Source organism: Mugil cephalus, chromosome 5, assembly GCF_022458985.1.
Source record: "Mugil cephalus isolate CIBA_MC_2020 chromosome 5, CIBA_Mcephalus_1.1, whole genome shotgun sequence".
In the NCBI taxonomy this organism is placed as follows: domain Eukaryota; kingdom Metazoa; phylum Chordata; class Actinopteri; order Mugiliformes; family Mugilidae; genus Mugil; species Mugil cephalus.
In genome coordinates, this window is record NC_061774.1 from 2,600,475 (window position 1) to 2,624,867 (window position 24,393).

Sequence of the window (24,393 nt, forward strand, 5' to 3'; positions counted from 1 at the left end):
AGTTAAGTTGGGAGGGGAATGATTTCAGTCGGCTTAGAGAAATCCTGTCCAGGGATAAACTGCTGCTCCTTTCTAGACATAAAATGTCTCATTTCTGGTGTAAAAATGTCAAGAATGTGTCACTGCATCCTCACTTTCACAACAATCTACACTTAACTTTTTACAGCATCTGACTGTATGACAGACAGAATGAGCCAATCCAATATTCAGAGGGGAACAGATTCCTCTTTGATTTCCCTGCCTGCAGAAATTCACATTAGACAAAACTTTCACTTTTAATTCCTAACATTCTTAAGTGATAATGTATGGAATATGGGCACAAAAACATCATTTCAGTAAGAAGATTTTTTTAAATAAAATCAAATCCTTATTTTATACAAGAATTTTATCTGGCAAACGTTGTACACACATGAAACACTGATATAGTCATACAGTCACACACACACAAGGACGCCTTCATATTCTAAATACACACAGAGAGTTTTCCCCCTTCTCTGATGTTGGCACCGAGTGATCTCTCCAGGCCCTATGCACAGTGCAGAGCCGAGCTGTAAGCACTGCCGCTACAACACACACAGACACACATTTACACTCGAATTACGCACAGGAAGTACTTGATGAGGGGCCAAAAATATATCACAAACCTTGCATCACCTTCCTGTCTGTGTGTCCACTGTTCCACTGTGTTCCAAAGCTGGGTGGGGGTGTGGCATGCAGCAGATAATGGGCCAATTGTAAGTGATTATAGCCGTTGCCAGCCAATCAGCACAGCCTGACACTGGACTGCAGCCAATGACAATATGTTCACTACAGCTGGGGGGCGGGTGCTCCCACTAACAGGAAAAGAACCGTGGCCTAATGGGGAAGGAGTGAACATTCACTGGGTGTACTTGTGGTTCTGAGCTAAGTTTAGGATATTTCATAAGACCATATGTATGCAGTGATGAGAGAGAAAATCCACAGATATTTATTAGTTTATCTCCAGTAAAGTATATTAGAATAGAATAGAATAGAATAGAATAGAATAGAATAGAATAGAATAGATTTATAAAGGGTGTGCTTGTGACCTCAAAGCAAGCAGATGTCTTCTTGGTTAGGGCCACTGAGGGGCAAAAAAGTACAGTTGATCGTGGAGATTATCAGCATTACTTGGAATCATGGGTAATAGCGTCTAAATTGTAAAATTGAATGAAATGAATGGGGAAGAGCTGTAGTGCTGTAACAACAGATTTGAAAAGCAGTCGAAGATATATTTACAGTAACAGTAAAACAATAAACGTAATATTTGTGATCACTCCTCGTCATCCTTTTTTTTGGACACTACAGTATTTTATGGCTAACGTTACTTCTCAGTAAAGCTCTTAGTGTTAGCATCTTTCATTTAACATTTATCATCACTGAAATGAACTAAAACTAATTTAAACTAACTGAAACTGGGGCTAATCCACTTTTCCAAATCTATAGTATTTCATATGGATCATTGTCGAGTCCGTCGAGTTGCCTTTAATTTGATCTGATACACATTTTTCCTGGTCTCCCTGTATTTCCTGATACAGTTTACCATGTTTTTGCCACTCAGGGGGACGTGGCCCTGGGCCGCAGTCAATTCATACTCTCTATTGTCATTATACAGTGTGCAATGAGATTGGAGAGCTTCTCCTAGAAAAAATATAACATATATATTGTTTTTTTTTTAAAGCAGCAGTGGTAAAACATGTATTGCACAAGGTTTTTAGAAAAGACAGAATAGACATAATAGCATATCACTGTAGTTTGAAGTCTGTTATTGCACGTCCTATATTACGTTGATTGTTGCATGTCAGAGTTCAGGGTGGTGATGGCTCTCGGAAAGACACTGTCTTCTTTGTTAAATCTACTAATGTATGTTGCTATATTACAATCAGTCTTTCAACTTTCTCCATATATAGTATTTTCATCCTTTTAAATAAATGCATCAGAACTATAACTAATTCATTTTTACAAGTTTCATCGGTTAATTTCATAAACAATAAACAAAAAAGTCCCAGAAACTAATCCAGCATCCTTAATTGCTTATCTTGTCAGACTGATTCAGCATCACACTCTATTGCTTGCTGAAACTTGTTTGTCTGAAACTCTTGTTTTGCTGCATTTTTACTGCATGTTAATGTGCCACTGATAAAACTCAAACTCACCTGGATGCACGATTGATGATCAAACGCCTAGAGGAAAGCAGAAAGCGCACAGTTAAAGGTGCAGACTGATTAAGTCGCTGTTGGTTTGCTGCAGTCACTGATTTCATTACAGAAGTATCTCATATTGGATTTGGGTGCTTTCAGCTCTTTTTAATTTACAAGCTCATAAGCTCTTGAAATGACTTTGTTATGAATGCACTTGCCAAAACATCAAGTACACTAATATTAGGAAAGAAAGGTGGTAAATTCAATTCTAAAGGACTAAAATGGAAAGGTCAAAATAATAGAAACATGTGTCGGCAGAACACAGTACAATTCAATAGTGCTGCTGTAACAAGCATGCAACATGCATTTCGTAGGATTAATATGCCCAATGAATTGGCAAGTGAGTGTAATTAAAGACAACTTACTTGTTTCTTAAACTACTGAACACACACCCCGCGGCAATGCTGACACCGTTTCACCAGGTGGCGGTAGTGAGCACTGAGGCCATTTGGAGTGGATGGAGAAAAAAAAAACACAAACAACCCTAAGCAGACCACAAAACCAAGATGGCGGTGCAGGAGACAGCATCTCAACTGTCCATGGCTCTCAAAGTCCAAGAATATCCCACGCTGAAGGTAAACAAATATAGAAACCGGTATATATTGATAGCCTGACGGGTGTGTCGCTGCCAAAACACACCATGCGCGTGGTAATGTTTGGAAATAGGAAATAAGAGTTCATTATATGGCGAGGGCAGCGGACTTGACAGGGAGGCTAATGCTAGCTGAGATAGCTTAGCCAGGTGGCTAACGTCCACTTACAACCTGTTATTTGTAAACCAACGGAAGAGATAGGTAGCTATATATCAATAGATAAAGGCTAGTCAGTGGTCTGGCTTCTGCCTTAAGTGGTCTTGAATGTTGCCGTTGAGTGTGCCCCGGGCCCTACAGCTGTTAGCTTTAGACTAAGTTAAGCCTGTTATTTTTGACAGGATGGTCATGTCAGTGTTAGGTTTGTCAGTTAACGTTTTCCGACTGAACACCTACGGTTGCATCACGTTTGGGTTCACTAGCTTGGTAGCAACATGTTTATTAATGTGTGTGGACGTGGACACGTTTTAACAGCTATGCTAACCTGAGCACCTGGAGGCATGGATGGTTCCTTTAAAGGAGGACACATATATGTAAATATGACCAATGACAGGGCATGAGACAAACATGGTTGGTCGTCCTTTCGACGGCCAGGCACACAGGCGTCAAATACATGGCACGCAGACGTGATTGGCCTGCTAACGCTAGCTAGCTAGAGTACTGTGGTTCGACCCAGTATTAGCCATCTCCATCATGGCTAAAGACGAGCAGCCTACCCGACACACAACTGTAAAACCACGCACGTTCTAGCTGGTGGCTAAGATAGATCGCTTCGAGGTGGGGAAAGCCCGTAAACTCACGCTGTCAGACAACACAATCAGTCCTGCGACTTAGCGCAGTGTCATCAGATTGCTGCTGCCGCCTCTGTGCACTTCAAAATGGCCAGTGGGAGAAATCACAGCCTGCCGCCGCCGCACACACGCACCGCTCCTCCATTCCACACAACCTTACTGCGACACCAACGCTAAAAGACGAGCTGAAACAAGCCCGGGCTGCTTCCTGGCTTCAGCCGCCCCCGACACCAAGAGAGCGTCGTTATATTAAAGCAGGGCTGTGAGTAGCAATGTATAGACATCTTTTTGTGTGATGAACTAATGGTGTACGGTTACCTTGATGAATAAAACGGGGCGTTTCGTGTTTCTGGCGAGACTGAAATGTCTCTGTGTTCGGCATGCATGGCTGTGGTTAGAGGTTGTGTCTTGTCTTTGCTTGGATGCTGCAGTAGCATGATGGGCACCATTTTAAGACTGGATTGATGACTATAATTGGCATGAAATGGTAGTCTACATCAGTATGGCAGCATACAGATGTAGACTACAATATAGATGCATCTGAAATGAACAGGATTATAATGTCACAATGTTGGCACAGATACTGAGGCAGACATCTAATCTGCATCACCAGCTGTATATGTTATGTCCTTATGTTATGTATATCATTTGTAATTTGCATGCATAGGCCTTGTGAGCATCTTATTTCAGGCAGTGGGTTGATAGATGTAAATATAAATGTGAGCCCTTTACAGTAGTGACATTCTTAATGTAGTATATTTAACCTGAGCCATGCACTGATCAGTCTTTTCATTCTGAGTATCATTAACGAGCAGTGTTGACTATTTGCTTGTCTGTGTCTCTTGCAATAATGAAACTCCCCCAAAGTCACGAAAGACAATCAGTGTCAGTTGATCATGTAATAATGAAATAATAATGAAATGCATCCACTGTCAGTAAACCAAGGTCATGTAGAAAAGGATAATCCTATATTTAAGACTGAGAGGCAAATCTGATTCAGAAAGGAACGTTTCAGTTGTTCCAAGATGCCCAGATTGATTGGATCATGTGTCATTTAGTATAATGGCAGCAGTATATGTCATGAGACAGGTTCTAAAAATTGATTTGTGACCAGTCAATGGATTAAATGTCTGTGTGTCAATGTTTGTTTTTAGTAATTTCTCATATTGATTTCATCCTGTCCTTAAATTACCAAAACAAACCGTTATATTTAGATACTTTGGCAGAGAGTGACTAGCAGAATCTCCACCAGTATGTGTGATCATCTGATCTGTTATTGGCCATGCTTTGACCAATCTGCTGAAAATCTGTTTGCTTGTAAATGTAGTGAGCAGTTTGTGAGGAAACAAGATGAGAACTTGGTAATAATAAAGGTGGAGAAATGTTGGATTTGTCAATGTCAAGGGCATGAACGTGTGTAGTGTAGCTTCAAGGTGTATCATTGGAATACTTTCATCTATAAATATAATTTGTCTGTCTTCATATTGTGCTGTTACCATTGTCACGTATCTGGCACCATTTGTTAATTTCTTGATCTGTGGCCAAGCGTTTTATAGAAAATCCAATATTCACAGATCAGACTCTGACTAGTTGAATATGAAAACCTTTTCTTAATGAGAGGGTAATGCTAAAAATGCTGGTCATAGTCTATGTCTGCTAGCAAGAAACAAATTAAATATTCCAGTGAACAAGTGTGTTATGAGGCACAGTTAACAATTCTAAGGCATGAGTGTCTTATTCTTGACATCAGCATCAGGGCTGGATTCCTCAAGTTCCAGCAAGATTTACTGCGTTCTCTTCGGTCCTGGTGATCTGTGAAATTAACTTGGCTCTAACTTGAGGGGAAAATTGTCTGAATGGATCAAAGCGCTCCTCTGGTTTTCATGCAATATTTCACAGAGGCTCCCAGAAGGGTCACATGACACCAGTTCAAGTATGTGCCAAGTAATTTTTTTTATTATTATTGTTGAACAAGGGAAGGAGACATTTTTATGTTTTGTATATTTATAGATACTGTTTTTTAGTTGAAAAATAATTTAAAAGGCATTTGTCTAATTAATGCATTTTATTTATTTTTTAATTTTTTTGCCTTATTAAGGTTTTATCTGCCATAAATGTGGTTAAGCAATAGATACAGTATAAATGGGAGATTGTACTACCATGTGAAAATAGACGTAGCAGTGATCAGATATTTTGTGGAAAGCAGTAGCAAGAATGCCAGACCGACTCTGTCCATTCCAGCATCTAAACAGACTTCTACATTCACCAGCTCAAAGTAATATATATATTTGTTCAGCTGAAAAGGCAGATTGTGCAGAGCTCCATATTTGCTGCTCCTGAATTTTTGATACAATGTGGTTACTATCCTGTGACATTGTCTTTCCAGGTGCCATATGAGACTCTGAACAAACGCTTCAGAGCAGCTCAGAAGAACATTGACAGAGAGACGAGTCACGTCACGATGGTGGTTGCAGAGCTGGAGAAGACACTGAGCAGCTTCCCAGTGGTCGACTCTGTGGTGTCTCTACTGGATGGAGTGGTGGAGAAACTCAGCGCCCTGAAGAGGAAGGTCAGAGTCCTGCCTTTCTCTTTTTCCCATGCTCATGCAAACACAACCAACCATTGGCACATTCAGCTGTCCTGTCTCAAATTTCCTTGTAAGTGAAGGAGTGGAATTTGAAGAAGATTTTTAAAAGCTTAAATCTTCCTGCCCTTAAATGCAAAGCAAAAATATCAACACCTTTGCTTCCTTTGGATCATTTTGCACTGTCAAACTAAATTGAGCTTAACCGCCCACATCTTTCTGCAGACGTATGAATAAATACATTAAGAAGAAAGTAAATTTTAACAAATCTAGCTTTTCACATTTTCCATGGTCTTCGGGGGTCTGCTTTTGTACAAATTAGAGATGACAAAGAAAGCTCTTCTTAAAATGTTTTTATCACCATAGTCAATCATTGTTTTTAAGCTCACTTTTCTCTATTGTCTCTTGCTACACTTTATGGCCAGTGTCATGAACTGTTAAAGAGCTATTTTCCCTTTCTGGCCTTGAATAGATATAAAAATAGCTTTTAAGAAGACTGGGATACTGGCTGGATACTGAATGGGGCTGGATATCTTTACAGATATCCCAAATTGAATCACCCAATTCATAAGGTCCTGATTTAATTTTCATTCATCATTTTGAGATATTACAAATTTGGAACATAGTTACTTACTAAAATTGTGTTGTCATTGGTTTCAGACATTTGTCGCATTTGCACAATATTTTACCTCTGGTTGACACATCGTTTATGTATTAACAGGTCTTCTCTGCTGTTGAAATCCAATCAGCTTTGAGGTCTGAGGTCTTAGGGTTTTGGTTTTGGTCATTTTGAATCCACCTCACACACGCTTTTCACGGACTCGTTAGATTCATCTTGCAAAACTAATCCTGCGAGACGGCAATGAAATGTCTTAGGAGGGATGCAGGAAAAGGCGTATATATTTAAAAATCAATCAGGAGAATTTTATTAATTGCTGTTAGTTCCTTCAAATCAAGATTGAACTGCTCATTTGTTTCAGATGCCCTCCACAGAGTTTGGAGAAAATTACCATCAGCTAATTTTTTTCACCTTCAGAATGTGCTACAAAATGAAGTTCTTGTCTTATCTCTTGTAGAAGATAATGTGAGAAACATACTGGTGTTGTCAGTGAAGATGGGACAGGGAGTTGTGGGTGGGGCATCAGTCATATGTGTTGCCTTTTTGAAGGAGTTTAATACATTGCTCATTTCGTCTCCATTAAACTATGCTTCTGCTACAGCTACACGCTGTAGGTACAGTATAGGTCCGTAGCCAAGCCGTAGCCTGAAACGCTCCTTCCCACAAATCTAATTACACACCGTGTTGTCACAGGCCACAGCAGCTGTAAAAAAAATCACATTTCCCTCTACATGTCGCTCAGTGGTGGATAAGCAGAGAAAATGTACCATCCTCCTTCTTCCTCCTACAGGACGTCTTTTCTGATGATGCCAATGCACCAACACTATTCAACCTGAGTTCTTTTTTAACTGTGGACACGTCTTATTAAACCTAAAAAAAAGTATATACCCAATGCAGCCCGATTTCTGGTGTAGCTAAATTTGATCTGGTCTGGTGACTTGCATGTATGAACTTTGCCATTTCATAAAATGCTACAGTAGAAAATCTGGATACTTCATCAGCAGTATCTCTTAGCTGTTAAAGGTTTTCTTGAGGTTCATTTACATAAACTATATTATTGGTAAACTGTGTTTCCTGACTAGTTCTTGTATCAAGTCTGTACTAAAATGATACAAAACAAGTCATCAACACATAGGTTGTGTTACACAGTGTGCATCCATCAGGAAGTTTATTTGTGGAAGAGGAAGCAGCTGTTTAGTCACACTGAATTTAAATATCTTTCAAGGTTTTCAGTTTTTGGGCTTCAATGTTTGGACTGTTTTTGTTTTTTGTTTTTTTTTGTCACCTATTATAAACAGGATAATTGTACTTAATGTCTAAATAAACACCAATGCATATGGAATTATACCTATACATTTTACATGCTGAAAATCCAACTTTGAGTAACCACTGTAGTTATTTTACTGTCCCCTAGGCCGCAGAGTCCATCCAAGCAGAAGATGAGAGTGCCAAGCTGTGTAAGCGTCGCATCGAGCACTTGAAGGAACACAGCAGCGACCAGCCGGCTTCAGTCAATTTGTGGAAGAAGAAACGCATGGACCGCATGATGGTGGAGCATCTGCTGCGTTGTGGCTACTACAACACAGCCGTTAAACTGGCCAGACAGAGTGGTATAGAGGTACTGGTTTGTATGAGAATACTTTTAAGGTCTTGCGAGTGCTTGTGAGGTCTTAGAGTTCATATAAGTAAAAAGCACAGAAAAAAAAAGGAAATCCATGCTGTAAATTTACTAACATGAGACAATGAAGTAATACTGACTGATCCAGCTTCAAAGGTAAACTATCTAATGTCATAAACATTTACTATGTTGAGATGTGTGTCATCCTCATAGCTGAAACACTAGGGTTCTTGATGACGTGAGATTGTCCATCTGTAACCATGTTTACAAAATCAAATATACAATATATAACACATCAACTCCATTGCGTTTTTAGGACCTGGTGAACATTGAGATGTTCCTCACAGCTAAGGAGGTGGAGGAATCTCTGGAGAGGCAGGAGACGGCCACGTGCCTGGCCTGGTGCCATGATAATAAGTCCCGTCTCCGCAAGATGAAGGTACTTCATTTACATGGAGAAAATTGCATCCTGTTTAATCCAAAAGGTGTAAATTAAAACCTAAAAAAGACCTAAAAGTGTTAAATACAACAAAAATCTAGTTTTTCACACCTGGAATTAACCAAATTTTATTTTCAAAATATGTTGTCGTATTTGCAGGTTTGGAAACGTGATGATTTCCGTTTCCTTGACAAGGCCATCATGTTACTAAAAAGCCCAAACATTATTCATAAAGTATTTTTGTAGAGTCAGTTGTAGACGGCTACTTATACATTTAGCTTGTATTATTATTTAACTGCTGAATTCATAGACCAAATGAATCAGTTTTTATTGCTTCTTCAGGTCCAGATTATGTGTTTAATTAATGACATTATTATTATTGAGTTGTTCTTAAGAATTTTTAACATCGGTGTAAATAATTTTAAATGTTTCATTGTTCACTTTTTGTCTGTATGACGTTGATATCGCTGATACTGAAAGGATTGGAATTAACTCTATGAACCCTGTTATTGGTTGTGTGCATTTCATATTTCTTCTCTAGCAGCACCATGTTCGAAACAGTCCTGGTAATATGTACTTACACTTCTTCAGTATTTGTCCGTACTAACAACAAGTTAAAGTGTTAATACTGAGATTATTCTATTGAACCAGAAAGCACACAGAGTAGAGTTCAGACCAGTGTCAAGACATAATCGTCCTATTCAGCTGTTACTTTTCCTGGCAGCATTGCACTGAGTGACTTGCACTTGTGAAATTTAGTTTAGTCTAGCTCCAGCTCAGTTTTAACTATTTCTAATCATGCCAGGCATATCGGTGATGTGCTTTCATCTGTTCCAAAAGTCCATTTAGGTGATAAAATATTAAAAGGCAGTTTAAGAGCCTATGAGCACCTCAGGAGTTGTATGAAAGAGATATTGTCCTTCCTCTCTTTCAGGTCCATGGAAGATTAACCTTGAGGGTTACGCTGCACTTCCAGTGACACATTTGTCTCTCTCTTTCTTAGAGCTGTCTGGAGTTCAGTCTGAGAATCCAGGAGTTCATTGAGCTCATCAGACAAAACAAACGCATGGATGCAGTCCGGTACTTGACACAAACAACGCCACACACATATTTGCTTCACTTTAGAACATTTTTTATCATTACTTTAGCCAGTCTGTTGCATTTCCACTGTCATCACTCACTAAGCTTGTGGGTATCTGTGTGTTTACCAGACATGCAAGGAAGCACTTCAGCCAAGCGGAGGGTGGACAGTTGGATGAAGTTCGGCAGGTGATGGGCATGCTGGCCTTCCCATCAGATACACACATCTCTCCATACAAGGTAACACTAACGGTCTTACACATGACCCTGTTTCACGTTATTAGGAGTTTTTGTGGAGATGAGCGTACTATAGCAACAGACCTGCCACTAGAGGGCCTTAGTTGCCTTTTACAAGAGTAGTCTCACTTCCTTCTGTGTGTTGCTGCAGACTTGTCTTGGTGTTGTTGATTTTATTAGCTGGTATTTCACACATTTCACGCACACCAAACCTTCTAGTGCCTCATTGCTAAATCAATATTTGAATTGAGGTTATACCAGTTATCTTAGTGCTGGCCTGGCAGGTTTCCTGCAGCTTCAGCATATCAACGTTATGTCAAAGACTTGTCTATCTGTCCTAGAAAAGGAACCTCTCTTCTGTTGTGCTGCTCATACTTTTTTCCATTCTTTTTCATTGTTTTTCTCTTATCCCGTTTGAAGATTAGTAACTGATATAGAAACTGCAAAGCCTTTCAAGAAAATTTGTGATGTGGAGGTAGGCCTGGGTGAATTTACCGATATCGATAATTCATTTTGCCTATGTCGGTGTATTTGGTATTTTTTTAAAAAAAAAGAAAGTGTTTTTTTGTTGTTTGGTGTGTGTAGGTTGTGTTCATGTCTCTTTAAGACATTGCACACGTAGTACAGCGTATCTAGTCACGTGACTCCACTCCATCCAGTCTGTAACAAGAAGGGGAAGAGACAGTGACGAAATAGAGGAGCGTTTAAACGTCGAAGCTGCAGCGCCAGCGGCAGAGGTAGACCTAGTCAAGGAGGAGGAAAAGCAGTAGCTTGTTCCAAAGAGAAATGTGTTTTCAATCATGTGGCAGTATTTTGGTTTTAACAGGGAGGATACTGCTCAGAAAAACTTAAAATGTAAGTTGTGCAAAAGCCCTGTTGTCACCAGCCAGGGCAACACATATAACCTTTTCCACCACCTGAAATACAATCGTGTGGTTGAATTCGAAGAAATTATTATTTTTAATTTATTTTTTAATTTTGCACAAGGGGTGGTGGTAGTTATCATCCATTTATCGTTATCGAGGTGAACTGCTCAATATATCGTGATATTGATTTTAAGGCATATCGCCCATGTGGAGGTATATAAATACAACTGACTTGTGAAAATGGCTGTGTAAAAATCTGGTCTCTCGTGCTTCCTTTTCCATCAGGATCTCTTGGATCCAGCCCGCTGGAAGATGCTGATCCAACAATTCAGATATGACAACTACAGACTGCACCAACTGGGAAACAACTCTGTCTTCACCATCACCCTACAGGCAGGTCTGTCTGCCATCAAGACACCGTATCCTTTGTTGTTAGTTACTTTTTCCCCTGGGATTTTAGATACAACATCTTGATAATTAAATAAGAACAAAGAACAGATTTATCTGAATATTGTTGTAGTTTTATTTGCATGATAACTTTTTTTCCCCGTTATTTCTTATCTTGTCTAGTTATCGTCTTTTTTTAGTTGTTCCTAAACCGTGTGTGTCTGTGTGTGTGTCTGTCAGTGTGTTTATATGCAGAGCTTAATGGAGCTATACTCAAAATTCGACTTTCTGAATACAGTCCTTGTCCCAGTTTACATGCAGCGGAAAAAATCTAATAACTCACAGGAACATGTTCTCCTCCTCCACACTAGGTGGCGATATGTGTCTTTTCAGAGGCTTAATACCATGTTAATAGACCTGTTTCCAGTTGATTTATTATGTCATATAATAAACAAGAGTCGTTCATGCAACAGACCGACATTTCAAACAACAACCATAGGGATAATCGTGCATTTTTATTAATCTTGTACATAATGTTCGCGCTACTTCTGGTGCAGGTAAGATCCGCGCTATCCTTCAGACGGCTCTTCTACCGACTTTGTTTACCTTTTTCTTCTTCTGCGACCTTTTTCTTCTTCTGTCTTGGATGTTTTTGTTCTGGGGTCACACGCCAGCGCAGCGGTTCTGGAGCATGCGCACACGCATTATCCAATCAATACTGCAATTAAGGTGTATACATTGCGGAGAAAACCGAATTCCATACGCATTATCTGGGTTTTAATAAGATAAAGAGAACTCTGATTTTACATGCACTTAAATTCTCCTGTTATAGTCTAATTAAGGCAATAATTAGTTTTTTTCACATGCATGTAAACACACTGAGTATGAGGCTGCATCCTGCTGTGGATGCCTGTGTGATGTCTGGTCTGGTCTGGTCTAGGTGGGTGCTACATGTCTAAGTAACATCCACATGAATGAATGCTAGCAGAATATTGTATTGTCACAAGATGGCCAATGTTATTCACTTCTCCTGTCAGTTGGTTTAATGTTGTGCCTGATTGGTGTGTGATTTTAATTTCCTTAACGGCCATGCCCATTCTAGTCAGTGCTACAAGGAGGATGGTACCTCTAAAAACCCAGACTGCCCTGTGTGCAGTAAATCTCTTAATAAGTTGGCCCAGCCTCTACCCATGGCCCACTGCGCCAATTCCAGACTAGTCTGTAAGATCTCCGGGGAGGTGATGAATGAAAACAATCCTCCCATGATGCTTCCTAATGGATACGTCTACGGCTACAATGTGAGTGTAGATGCCAAAGATAATTGAACTGTGTAAAGCTGTTTCTGTTAAATCATCACCATGTGAGCTGTGGTGATTCTTTTTTCTGCCCCCTTCCTGTTATTTCTTCCAGTCTCTTCTGTCCATTCGCCAAGATGACAAAGTGGTGTGCCCCAGAACCAAAGAAGTCTTCAACTTCTCTCAGGCGGAGAAGGTCTACATCATGTGATCACTCAGATGACACGTCTGAGTGTTAACGCGATCAGATAGGGCCTGTCGTCCATCACCTGTGACCTGGCCTAACCTGGAACCACCCGTGGAGCTGTGATCCAGTGCCCTTCTTCCTCTCAACAAACACCCTCCCTGATATACACGATCAGCTCAAGATCCCTCCTCCCATTTTGTCTCTCAGAAACTGGGCTCTTCTCCTTTCGGACTGTTCTAGATGTGGCTAGAAGTCGTTTGATCTGATCCATTCAAGCACATGGACTATCAACACGTCATTATCTTACAGGCCTTCACTCTGAGTATTAGAGTCTAGAGAAAAGTACTGGCAGGTTGAAAACCTGATAGGTAGATGTTTGATTTTACTACAACAAATACTAAAAAAACATCAAAAAAAAAAACAAAAAAAAAACTTGAGGTTACTTTGACTTTTTCATTTTACTAGTGGGATTCCTTTATTACCTAAATAACATGTGGCTGAGATGTGTGGCATTAACCAGATTAACTCATGCGACTTTTCTCCAAAACAAACATGGCTGTCTGGTCACATCTCATTGTGTGGTGCATGCTGTCGACATCCTTTGTCTTCTAGCCATGTTTTTGGTGGTTGTTAAGGAATATTTGTGAAATGCTTCCTTTGAAAACTGCCTTTGAATCTTACCCTCCTTTTGACTGAAACTGGAGCATGGTTTCAACTATTAGAGGCTCCTTTTCAAATGTAAATATTAGATAAGAATTGATCATCCTCATCTATAAATTCAGGAGTTTTGGGGACCAGTAATGGCAACAAAGATGAACCTTCTGTGAAGATTGCTGTGTAAATGAGAAAAGTCTTTTCTTGAGTGTCCAAACCTGGTTGTTATCTGGTTGTTCAATATAATCTCTCAAGAAACTCAAAGTTCCACAATGCTAATAACAATTTTCTATCTTAAAGAACATGACACAGTCAAACAAGACAACCATCTGTAATGTTTTTTTTTTCTTCAAATGAACAAACTGTCTTCCTTTTTGTGTGTGAGGTTTGGTGATGACAAGTTGATTTAAATCAATGCTGGATATTTCATTTGTTTAAAAGGGAGACCCTGGGTGATTTTAGTTAATTCGACATTGCCCACATAGGTTTAATTTCATAACTATTTTCCCAATGAAGAACAAGAAAATAATAAAGGACTGATATTTTTTCACTCTTGTACTCTGCATAAGTTAAAAGTGCAGCACCTGTACTATCAAAACTCCATGTAGTATCGTGCACATGCTTTAAATGTTTTTGATTTTGGCATGGTTAAACCCCCCACAATGCTGCTGGTTCAATAGTCCTGCATTTCTTTGCAAAGTCAGTAGGAGAAACTTTCGGAAAGACTTCTGACAACATGGCTCATTCTCATCCTTTCAAATGTGCTGTAGATGATGGACTGTGACTGAACTTAATTCACAAATAACACTTCAGTTTCACCACAAACACCCATGCAACACTATTTAAAAGTTTGTTTTAACATGATCAGTTTTGTGGTCAGTTGTTTCTTCCATCTACTGTTGATCAACAAACCAGAAGTCGCCTCATTTGTGTCCATTGATGATTTAGAACTATATCTGTGAAGACGGACTGTCCTGTATGTTTGTCTTGGTAGAAATAGAAGTAGGGATTGTTTCATGAGCAGTATGCCTCATAAAGATTTCAGTGAACTTTGATTTCAGTGTTTCCTTTATTTGCAATGTCTCATTTGCTCCTCTGGGGTTCTAAAAATGAGCATTACCATGAATTGTGGTGGGCATCAGGAGGTAGACGGTTCACTGCCGTTCTGTTGACATGGAAATTCAGCCAAGTGTTGTTTTTCCCCCGAAACTACATCTCCATAGGCTAAGCAGATCAAGACTGTGTGTGTGGGTGTCTCCTGGTCTACAAAGGTATACAGATGGTAATTCATCTTGTGCCTGATCGTTTACCTGTGAAGTAGATACCATGGCAGTTGGATGAAAGCAATTGGCATATTTGACTGACCAGAAAATTTGACTGATTGATTCACTGTTTTATAAGCAAATGTGAAAGGTAGTGAAAATAAAATGCTACAGGTTTCCCAAGGCCATAGGGACATCTTAAATTTGATTGTCTTGACTTGCTAATTTTCCTATTGTCCTTTAGAGTCAAATTTAACTTGGGTCTACTGTCCATGGATTCTAAAAAGAATTGTACAATTCAAGTAATCGCTATTTCAAGGCTTTATAAATAGTAAAACACACTGGGGGGGACAAAAGTTGCTTGGTCATCATGAATACAAAACAAGAGCTAAAATAAAACATTAAAAATAAATTCACATTTTGAAAACTGTTTGCTACAATGCTACTGATAACTATGATGAAATTACCTCTTTGCCTGATGTACTGATACCTTGAAGCATCATCTCAATCCAAAAACAAATAAAGAACTGAGGCCCAGATTGGAAGATGTAATGGGTGGGAGATATAAATTGGTCGGAAGGCTGTCAGAAACCAGTATCAACAACCTATTTAACAAGAGAAAGTTGTTTGTTAAATTATCAGATTCGAAAATATACGTGGGTTAAAGTAAGGTTTGCTCAAGAACATGTGAACGTGTGTGGATTTGAATTTTTATTTGTAGGATGCAATAAATATCAAAAATACACTTATTTTTCCTTAGTGTTTAATGGTCGTTATTTTATGATGTAGTTTCATACGTTATAAACAGATTATCTGATGCCCTTGTTCTCTACAAATAAAGAAAAGTGGAGCGGAAACGACGTCATCCAGCTTTAAACCGTCGTCACAGCTCGTCTGATATAAATTAAGCTGCGTTCGTCCCTCGCCGCCATTTTGAGATCAGCGCGTTGTTATAACTGTCCTCTGAACACCAGCTCGCCATTTTTCAAACATGAGTGACCAGCTTTGTAAACTTTTCGTCGGCGGTCTAAACGTAGACACCGATGACGATGGCCTGCGCAAGTATTTCGAGCAGTATGGTACGCTCACCGACTGTGTTGTCGTCGTGAACAAGCAGCTGCAGCGGTCCCGCTGTTTCGGCTTTGTAACATACTCCACGCCGGAGGAGGCCGACGCAGCAATGGCGGCTAGGCCTCACACCGTCGACGGCAACGCTGTCGAGGTGAAGCGAGCCGTGGCGAGAGAAGACGCCAACAAACCGGAGGCCCTCGCAAAGGTGAAGAAAATCTTTGTTGGTGGCCTGAAAGACGACATCGAGGAGGAACATCTGACCGAATACTTCTCTCAGTACGGCCAAATCGAGAAGGCCGAAGTCATCTCTGAGAAGGAGACCGGAAAGAAGAGGGGGTTCGGCTTTGTGTACTTCACCGATCACGACGCCGCCGACAAGGCGGTTGTGGTGAAATTTCACACCGTCAATGGACACAAAGTTGAGGTAAAGAAAGCTCTGACCAAACAGGAGATGCAGGCAGCCAACAGAAACGCCATGGCGCCGAGAGGCAGACCCGGTAGAGGCATGAGAGGAAATCAAAATGGCTACGGCAGCAGGGATTATGGCGGAAACTACAACTACGGAAATGGCGGAGGCTACAACTGTGGTGGCTACGGAGGGTATGGAGGACCCTATGGGGGTGGATATGGAGACCAGGGAAGTGGCTATGGTGGTGGAAACGGCTACAATGAGTTTGGCAGCGGCTACGGCCAGCATTCTTCTGGCTACGGCCCCATGAAGGGACCACCTTTCGGCGGCCAGAGGAGCGCTGCTCCCTACACCAGAGGAGGCGGCGGTGGCGGCTACCCCAGGGGAGGCTATGGCGGCGGCTATTAAGTGAAACACAATGCACAATGAAAAGCGACCACCCCACCCCCTGCCACAAATACTCCAAGCCAGGATTTGGACGTCAATACTCAAAGTCAGTAACTGGGCGTCTGCCGTGATACCCAACCATGGCAGAGATACGGACACAGAGACCCCCTATTCATAATGAAGACCTCAAAAACCCAAACAGGTAGGAAGGTCACTTCCCAGAACACCTGATAATAACGAGCAGCGGTTGTTGCCTTCAACTAGGACACGTTACAATGAAGAATAAAGCATACAATGATCCCTTTTTTATGTACCCACGCCACCGGCGTGTAGTTGTGGTTTAGAGTTGAATTATTTTTTATTTGCGTTCACTCGTTGTTTTGACATTTTCGATGTAGGATTGTTTTGCTGACAAGTTCTGATTATTTTTAATATTTGCATTTTAAGCAATTAGATTCGACTTTTGTTTTGTGGAGTGAACTTGGTACCATTTCTATGTATGAGGATGAAAAAGCATGTTCTGTGGATTTCATAGCTCTGTCAATACTGATAACATCAATTTTGTATAATTACTTACTTGGGTCATTCAGCAAAGGCAGGAACTTGACACTGCAGGATCCAGTTTCCCTGTTTCCTTCCCCATACTGTACTCAAACTCCTCCTCTCACTTAGTAATAGTTTCAGTCTAAATATTGTTCATTTCCATTACCTGTAGTAAAATCTTATGTATATTGTATACTTTCATGTCTGGAGAACAAAACCTACTGTTAAAACACTTTGATATGCTTATGTATGTTCATTTTAAATAAAACGTTATACCACTTAGCTTAGTTATTTTACTTATTTAACAAGGCTTCAAGTTTATCCACAGGTTTATAAGTGACTTCATCATGGTCTTTAGTTACATGGCATCATTCCCACAGTTTATTCTCTTACTCTCAGGTGGGTGAAATGGTAACATGGTTTTAGTCTACCCACAGCCAATGCATGTAGGCTTTGAAGGGTGTGACCTTGTTTTCTTTTTTTAAACTTATGTAGTTTTTTTTGTTAAATATTGCTAATCTCAAATATATTTTCTTTTTTACATACATGAATACATATCTATATGTGGACATGGGGCCTCTGATATTTATCTTTGATTATTCCTACATTTAGGTGTTCTTACTCGTATTCCTGTAGGCTATCCCAGCCAAAATAGCCGTAGCAGTTTGTTTGTAGGCTACATCAGGACCCTGTTGATTACCTGGGGTCGATTGTGATAGGAGTCTGAAATATCTCTTTAGGATATCCACATCCAGCAAACTAGGTATGTAAATCAACCTGTCTTCACTCTGTGTTGGTCGCCAATGTATGGAATATCTATCTGTGGAGATGGTGCACACGTGTGCCATTATTTAATCTTAACTTATAATCGGATCAATGCGTCTAATATAGCTAATATTAAAATAAAAAAAAGGGGGGGCTTTTATTTGGTCTATAACAAACTTTAAAGTGGGTGTGAGGAGACACAAATTAATGGCACAAGTAGATTGGTGTCTCCTCCAGAGAAACTTTGCACTATCCACCATCTCACTCAGTTTTCTTTTCTCCCATCTTCTCCAGGTTGCTACGGTAACCTGGGCACGAGGACATCACCCCGAAAACGGTGGGGTGTTGTGTCTCCATGCTGTCGGGGGGCCCGGAGAGTGGTTGTGCCTTCTCCCCCTCAGGTGAAGTCACTTTTCACAAAGGATTCCCCCAGTGCGGTCTTAAGTACTTCAAAGAGTCTAACGTGGTTTTGAGATGCGTTGAGTTTCAGGGTTTTGGGGAGTTTTGATAACTCAGTGCTATTAATGATGTTCTCCCAGTGACCAGCACTGATTTAATGTGTCTGGTTCCATCGCCCCATCTGTCGTAAATGTTTGTAGGTGAACTACTATTCTATTTTCTAATTGGCCATAAATGCCAATCAAAACTAGATCTTCTCTCCTGTCATCACCACTGCAAACATTATTTGGCTGAATGAGACAAATTAATTTATGAATGGCAAAACAAAATGCACGTCTAGATTTCATGGTTTAAATGCTGCAGCAGGGCGTCTATGGTAAAAGATGAAGTGCTGGGAGAAGTCTGAGTTTTGGCACTTTGGGATTCAAAATCTACTAAATGTTATACAAAACATGTGTTTTATTTGTACAGTAGTTTTAACAAGAACTAAAACTAGAACGTAACCAGAGCGACGGTCACCTTATATACTCTTCTGAGGTCAATAATAAAGGTAGTTGGGAGTCCAACCTATAAATGATCGACATTTGTCGCCAGACTTTCAAGATGAGACACGGTAACTGCGTATTCTGCTTTACTTGGTAACACAGGAAGTGAAGAACTAACGCACAAGTACAATTTGTACATTAATGAATATTTGTCCAATGTCTACGAATCTAGGAAGAATTTTGAAGCGCGATGAGCATCATCTTGACTATCAAGTAAAAGATGCCGCAGTTCAGTATGCAACACTATCTGCATTTAGACCTATGCATCTTAAAGCACAGGCTGTAAATAATTAATTAGATACTGGTTTAAGACTGCAGAGTGGGCTGCGTCGCATCTCTGGACTTGATGTAAGTACATGTTATCTACATTGTACAAAACCTTTGTAGATGTTATCACATTTTAGGAACTGATAAATAGCAAATTGCTTTCAGCATCTGATCCTAGTTAAGTGAGGACCAAGCAGTGAGGTAAAACAGTGTTGTAAAATCTTAGCCAGTGTCTCCTCCAACCAGGATTTGGGGGGTGGCTGTAAACTGTAGATACTTTTCCCAATTTGAAAAGCAGAGTTGACAGCATGTTTAAGGCTGCTGGCGTGTTTTTGTCTTTAAGTCTGACGACAGAAAGGTCGACCAACTCCTGAAGTACATGAGGCCTTTTTGCATTTTACATTTTGTTCAAATTGAACAAAATGCCTGGAGTGCACTCAGATTGGCTTATTAAAACATAAGGGCTCTTTAGTGGTAATATGTGAGTGTTAAACTTAAAGTGAGATTGGTTTCATGGTTGCATTCAAAAATATAAGATTAAATTCAAAACCATAATGCTCCATTAAATTGTGGCCCAGTGTGACTTGAGTTAATGTTTGACAGAAGATGTCATGGTAATGTGATGAGTGTAAATTTTACTTGTTCTCTTCATAGGGTAATGCTGCTTGACGATTTTGGACCACATCATAGGAAATGAAACCTGTTATGTTGGCCATGCTTTTTATGAATCCACAATAAATCTTTATATTTTCATATACCAAGAGACTTATGTTACTTTCTTACATTGCGGGTAGTTTTGTTTGCATGCCTCCCCTGTTGATGACGACGGTGGTGAACTGGTCCACTGATGATTTGCCATGTTTGTGATGTGAGGTTTGCAGAGGGTTGGTGGATGTATTGGTTTCATCCAGCCAAGTTGGAATGTAACAGAAACCACACAATTTCTAAAAAGCCTATTTGCAGTCTAAATTATGACTTCTTGGGCTTTATTGTGATGGGAGACGTATTGTGGCAGATAAAGATTTCCTTCTTTGCCGGCGTATGGATGCCTATCTTGGAACATTACAGATACGATTCTGTGCAATAGTTTGAAACCTGGCAGGAGGATAAATCCATATAACATGCAACAAGTTGAAACTGAATACTTGTTGGGGACCTGTGGATACAGGAAAGTGCAGTTTGACTGGACAAACCTGAAAAATACTGAGGTGGTGGTTCTGACTGCTCAATATTCAAACTCCACAACCAAGTTTCCACGAGGTTGTACCTTGTGATGTCCCAAAAGTGTACGGAGGTATGTGTAAACAAATTGGGGATCTCCTGAATTGGAATTATGAATTCTGACAGTTGCCATGTGTCAGAGTTGCAGGGTGCCATTTCAAGTATTTTTATTTCATTTTCGATTTGGACGCATCAAAAAAAAGAGTTGAAAACTGCATAGATGAAGCCTGGACATCATATTACAGCCTTCCTGATAATAAAGGAGTGGCAACAGCTCATATGGCTGGTGGTGGTTCAAAGCATGCATGCTGTAACATGTTAATGTGCTATGGACTTTTTTTTTTTTTTTTTAAAACTTGGTAGCCTGGAGTGAGGGAGGTGGTTCAAGTAATTCAATTATGAAAAGCCCGACTACACTAAACAATCAAGATGGATGTGTTTTCTTTTTATTTCAGGATTCATCTAACCCAAGATTCTATTACTTGGTAGTACAGTGTGTTGGACTTTTTGGTGTGTGTACGTATACTCACTGGCCACATTATTATTTACACCTTGCTAATAGGAGATTGGGCCGTTTTATCTTCATAATTGCCTTTGTTCTTGGTGCCATAGTTCCAACAAAGTGCTGGAAAGTTTGGTCCATATTGATGTGAAAGCATTACAGCGTTACTGTAGGTTTATCGGCTGCACATCAATGATTCAAACCTCCTTTTCATCAAAGGTGTTCTACTGGATTGAGATCTGGCCCCTGTGAAGGTCATTTGAGTACAATGAACTCATCGTTACGTATCAGAAACGAGTTTGAGATGATCTTAGTTTTCTTTCATGGCACATTAGGAGATCTGTACAAAGGGATTCATCATGAGCAACAATAAACAGGTAGGCTGTGGCATTAAAAAAAATAAGATGGCCAAAGTGTGCCAAGGAAACATCACATATAATGTTACCCCACCATCACCAGCCTGAAGTGTTGATACAAGGGCATCCCTGCTTTCATGTTTACGTCTAATTCTGACCCTATGGTCTTAATGTTGCAGCAGATATTGAGACTCAAAGACTAAAACTTTATTTACTTGAAAATGGCAATATTTTTCCTTTTTGGTTGAGCCCTTGCAAGTTGTTCTGTTCTCTGTAGACCCCCAGAGAGGTTTCTGGGTGAATAATCTCCTCTCTTTCCCATTGTATTTGTTACTTTAAATATCAGTTAATCATTGTGACCATTGTCTACCTGCATAAATGCACCAAGTTGCTAACTGCATAATTGCTTTAACCATTAGTTGAACAGATCTACCTAACAAGCTGGCCAATAAGTATATATTTTTGTGAGTTCAAAATCTGTGTGACAAAACAAATATTAAAATAGCAAAAGAATGTTACATTAATGGCGAAGCACTGAAATGTTTGTAACTGCTTTTACATAAAATGCACATTAAGTAACAAGAAAAAAATGGTAGGTGGTCAACATTTTTAATCTTGTGTTATTATATCAAGTTCTGCATTCATGCATTACACCTTGGGTTTCATATTAATTCATAACACAGTACATTGCAGTAATGTGTGGTTCTGTGGATAATTTTACAACATTCAGCAGGAAGACGAATCCCCTATTGAAAACCTCCACCATTTTTTACTAGTTTTAGAACAATCCTTATTCAAGGTGCTACTTTCTGGTTTAATCTGAAACGAACAAAAAAAAAACGCCGGCTTCTATACTATTTAAATAATATATATGGGCCGTCTTTAGTGGCTATACAGCTATGTGAAATAATATTTACTTGGGGTGCAGGTTTATTTGCGTGCTTTGTGGTGGAGTCGGAACAAAATGAACGACCATGCTGTCCCTTGTTTCAGGAGTTGAAATTAATGTTTCCGACCGGACGGGAAGGCAGCGGCACAGTGGAGACCTCGCGCGCCAATGTGGGTGGGGATATTTCAAAGTAGACCAATCAGCGAGAGCTACGTCTTACGGAGCGCAGCGAGTCAAACGGCCCGCCCTGACGTGGTTCATTGAAGAAGAAGAGGGACGGACTCAGCACGCTATCCTCCTCAGAAGAAATTCAATCATGACGGCCAAACTTTGCAAGCTTTTTGTTGGAGGACTCAACGTGCAGACTACAGACGATGGACTCCGCCAGTATTTCGAGCAGTTCGGCTCTCTCACCGACTGCGTGGTGGTCATGAACCAGCAGCTCGGACGGTCCCGCTGCTTCGGCTTCATCACCTACTCGACGCCGGAGGAGGCCGACGCAGCAATGGCGGCTAAGCCACATGTCGTCGATGGCAACACCGTGGAGCTCAAAAGGGCCGTGGCGCGAGAGGACACACAGAACCCGGACATCAGCGCCAACGTGAAAAAAATATTCGTCGGCGGCGTTAAAGACCACATCGAGGCCGACAACCTGACCGAGTACTTCTCGCAGTTCGGCGTGGTGGAGAAGGCCGAGATCATCTCCGACAAGCAAACCGGCAGGAAGAGAGGCTTCGGCTTTGTCTACTTCGAGGACACCGACTCCGCCACCAAAGCCGTGCTGACCAAATACCACACCATAAACGAGAACAAGGTGGAGGTGAAGAAAGCCCTGACCAAGCAGGAGATGTCCACCGGCGGCGGCAGGGGCGGTAGAGGTCGAGGAAGAGGGATGCAGAGCTATGGCGGCGGAAGAGGAGGCGGCGGCTACGGGGGAGGCTACGGCGGTAATTACGGAGGTGGCTACGGCTATGGCGGGGGATACAACGGCGGCGGAGGCTACGGGGGAGGCTACGGTGGATACGAAGAGTACGACAACCAGATGGGAGATTCTTACAGCAACGGTGACTTTGGGGACGGCTATGGACAGCAGCAGTCCAATTACGGAGCAATGAAAGGGGGCAACTATTCCTACAGGAGCGGGGCTCCATACAACAGAGGCGGCGGCGGTGGGGGCTACGGCAGGGGTGGTGGATACGGCGGTGGCTATTAGTGCCTCCTCCCTCAAATTGTGAGATGTTCATAGGGAAATTTTTGATTGATATGAACTTGAATTACACACACACACATACACACATTACACAATCCCAGGTGGGGGTGAAGAAGGGGGCCTTTGTTGAATTCAATTTAAGAGAGCAGTGCCCATCACCCACACGGAATGAATGACTGTCCTCTGGTTCCTATCGGCCCCCACCCGGCATCCATCTGTCCTCTTATGCCACACATTATGGACTTTACTACTAAGAATTGTGAATTATTGAACTGTATTTTGTTATGTTGAAGGGGGAAAGACTTGTTTTAAACCATTTGTAAAGCCGTAATTCACTTCAGTCACTGCTTCTCATCTCAAATGTTGAGTTTTGTTTGTCCTGCAAAACCAGCCAGATTTTGTCTGTTAATTTTGCATCATAAGCTCAGGGTTTTCAGTGCAGTTGGTGGCAGTGTCGGGCAGCAGGATGGGACTCGATTGCTTGAGTTTCTTGATCTTAAAACATTTTCGTGGCAGAGTATTTTTTTTCTGGAGAAATGCCACGGACTGTTGTCTGTGATTTGTTTTTGTTTTTCCCCACTTTCCCGTCCTATTACTGGTTTTTGTTTAGATTAAAAACAGTTTGAAATCATGTGTTCAGTTCACCCCTATGTTTTATTCTGCTTTTATTAAAGTTTTTAATGTTTTGAAAATCTAATCTAATCTCTCAGTCTTAATTTAAATCAAATAATTACATTTCAGCAGGTAGAATATTAAGATAATTTATTCATACGGTTGGATCAAGTTCATAAAACAACCACCAGGTGGAAGCATTGCCTATAAATCCGTTTCCAGTCATCGGCCATTTTATACTGGAAAGACTTTTTTGTAAGGTGCGATATGGTAGACTTAATTGAAATGACTTGATGATTAAATGGGTAAAATGTGGAAATTTATGTACATAAATAATTAGCCATTTCCAAGGCTATTTATTGGACCATGGATAAATCCCTGTTATGCAA

At 40.5% G+C, this 24,393-nt stretch overlaps 3 protein-coding genes across 3 annotated transcripts; all 3 read left to right on the plus strand.

Moving 5' to 3' along the window:
• The first annotated feature begins 2,693 nt into the window (after positions 1-2,693).
• Positions 2,694-14,621, plus strand: maea (macrophage erythroblast attacher, E3 ubiquitin ligase). Its single transcript, XM_047584492.1, has 9 exons — positions 2,694-2,794; positions 5,987-6,169; positions 8,218-8,421; positions 8,738-8,860; positions 9,864-9,940; positions 10,072-10,180; positions 11,329-11,462; positions 12,533-12,728; positions 12,841-14,621. Exons 1-9 carry the CDS (start codon positions 2,726-2,728, stop codon positions 12,934-12,936), a joined length of 1,191 nt encoding a protein of 396 aa, XP_047440448.1. The 5' UTR covers positions 2,694-2,725; the 3' UTR covers positions 12,937-14,621.
• A 1,119-nt stretch (positions 14,622-15,740) lies between these two features.
• LOC125007743 (heterogeneous nuclear ribonucleoprotein A0-like) lies at positions 15,741-17,520 on the plus strand. The gene has a single exon (XM_047584494.1). It carries the CDS (start codon positions 15,820-15,822, stop codon positions 16,714-16,716), a length of 897 nt encoding a protein of 298 aa, XP_047440450.1. The 5' UTR covers positions 15,741-15,819; the 3' UTR covers positions 16,717-17,520.
• On the plus strand, positions 16,757-23,542 carry LOC125007742 (heterogeneous nuclear ribonucleoprotein A0-like). Its single transcript, XM_047584493.1, has 4 exons — positions 16,757-16,897; positions 17,851-18,001; positions 18,298-18,404; positions 22,287-23,542. The coding sequence occupies exons 3-4, from the start codon at positions 18,359-18,361 to the stop codon at positions 23,393-23,395; spliced, it is 1,155 nt and encodes a 384-aa protein (XP_047440449.1). The 5' UTR covers positions 16,757-16,897; positions 17,851-18,001; positions 18,298-18,358; the 3' UTR covers positions 23,396-23,542.
• Positions 23,543-24,393: the final 851 nt, after the last annotated feature.

Coding starts and splice junctions, on each gene's coding strand:
- maea (XM_047584492.1), top strand. CDS start 2,726: ATGGCGGTGCAGGAGACAGCATCTCAACTGTCCATGGCTCTCAAAGTC. Junction 10,181..11,328: donor CACACATCTCTCCATACAAG/GTAACACTAACG, acceptor CTTTTCCATCAG/GATCTCTTGGATCCAGCCCG. Junction 12,729..12,840: donor GATACGTCTACGGCTACAAT/GTGAGTGTAGAT, acceptor TATTTCTTCCAG/TCTCTTCTGTCCATTCGCCA.
- LOC125007743 (XM_047584494.1), top strand. CDS start 15,820: ATGAGTGACCAGCTTTGTAAACTTTTCGTCGGCGGTCTAAACGTAGAC.
- LOC125007742 (XM_047584493.1), top strand. CDS start 18,359: ATGCTGTCGGGGGGCCCGGAGAGTGGTTGTGCCTTCTCCCCCTCAG. Junction 18,405..22,286: donor TTGTGCCTTCTCCCCCTCAG/GTGAAGTCACTT, acceptor CCCTTGTTTCAG/GAGTTGAAATTAATGTTTCC.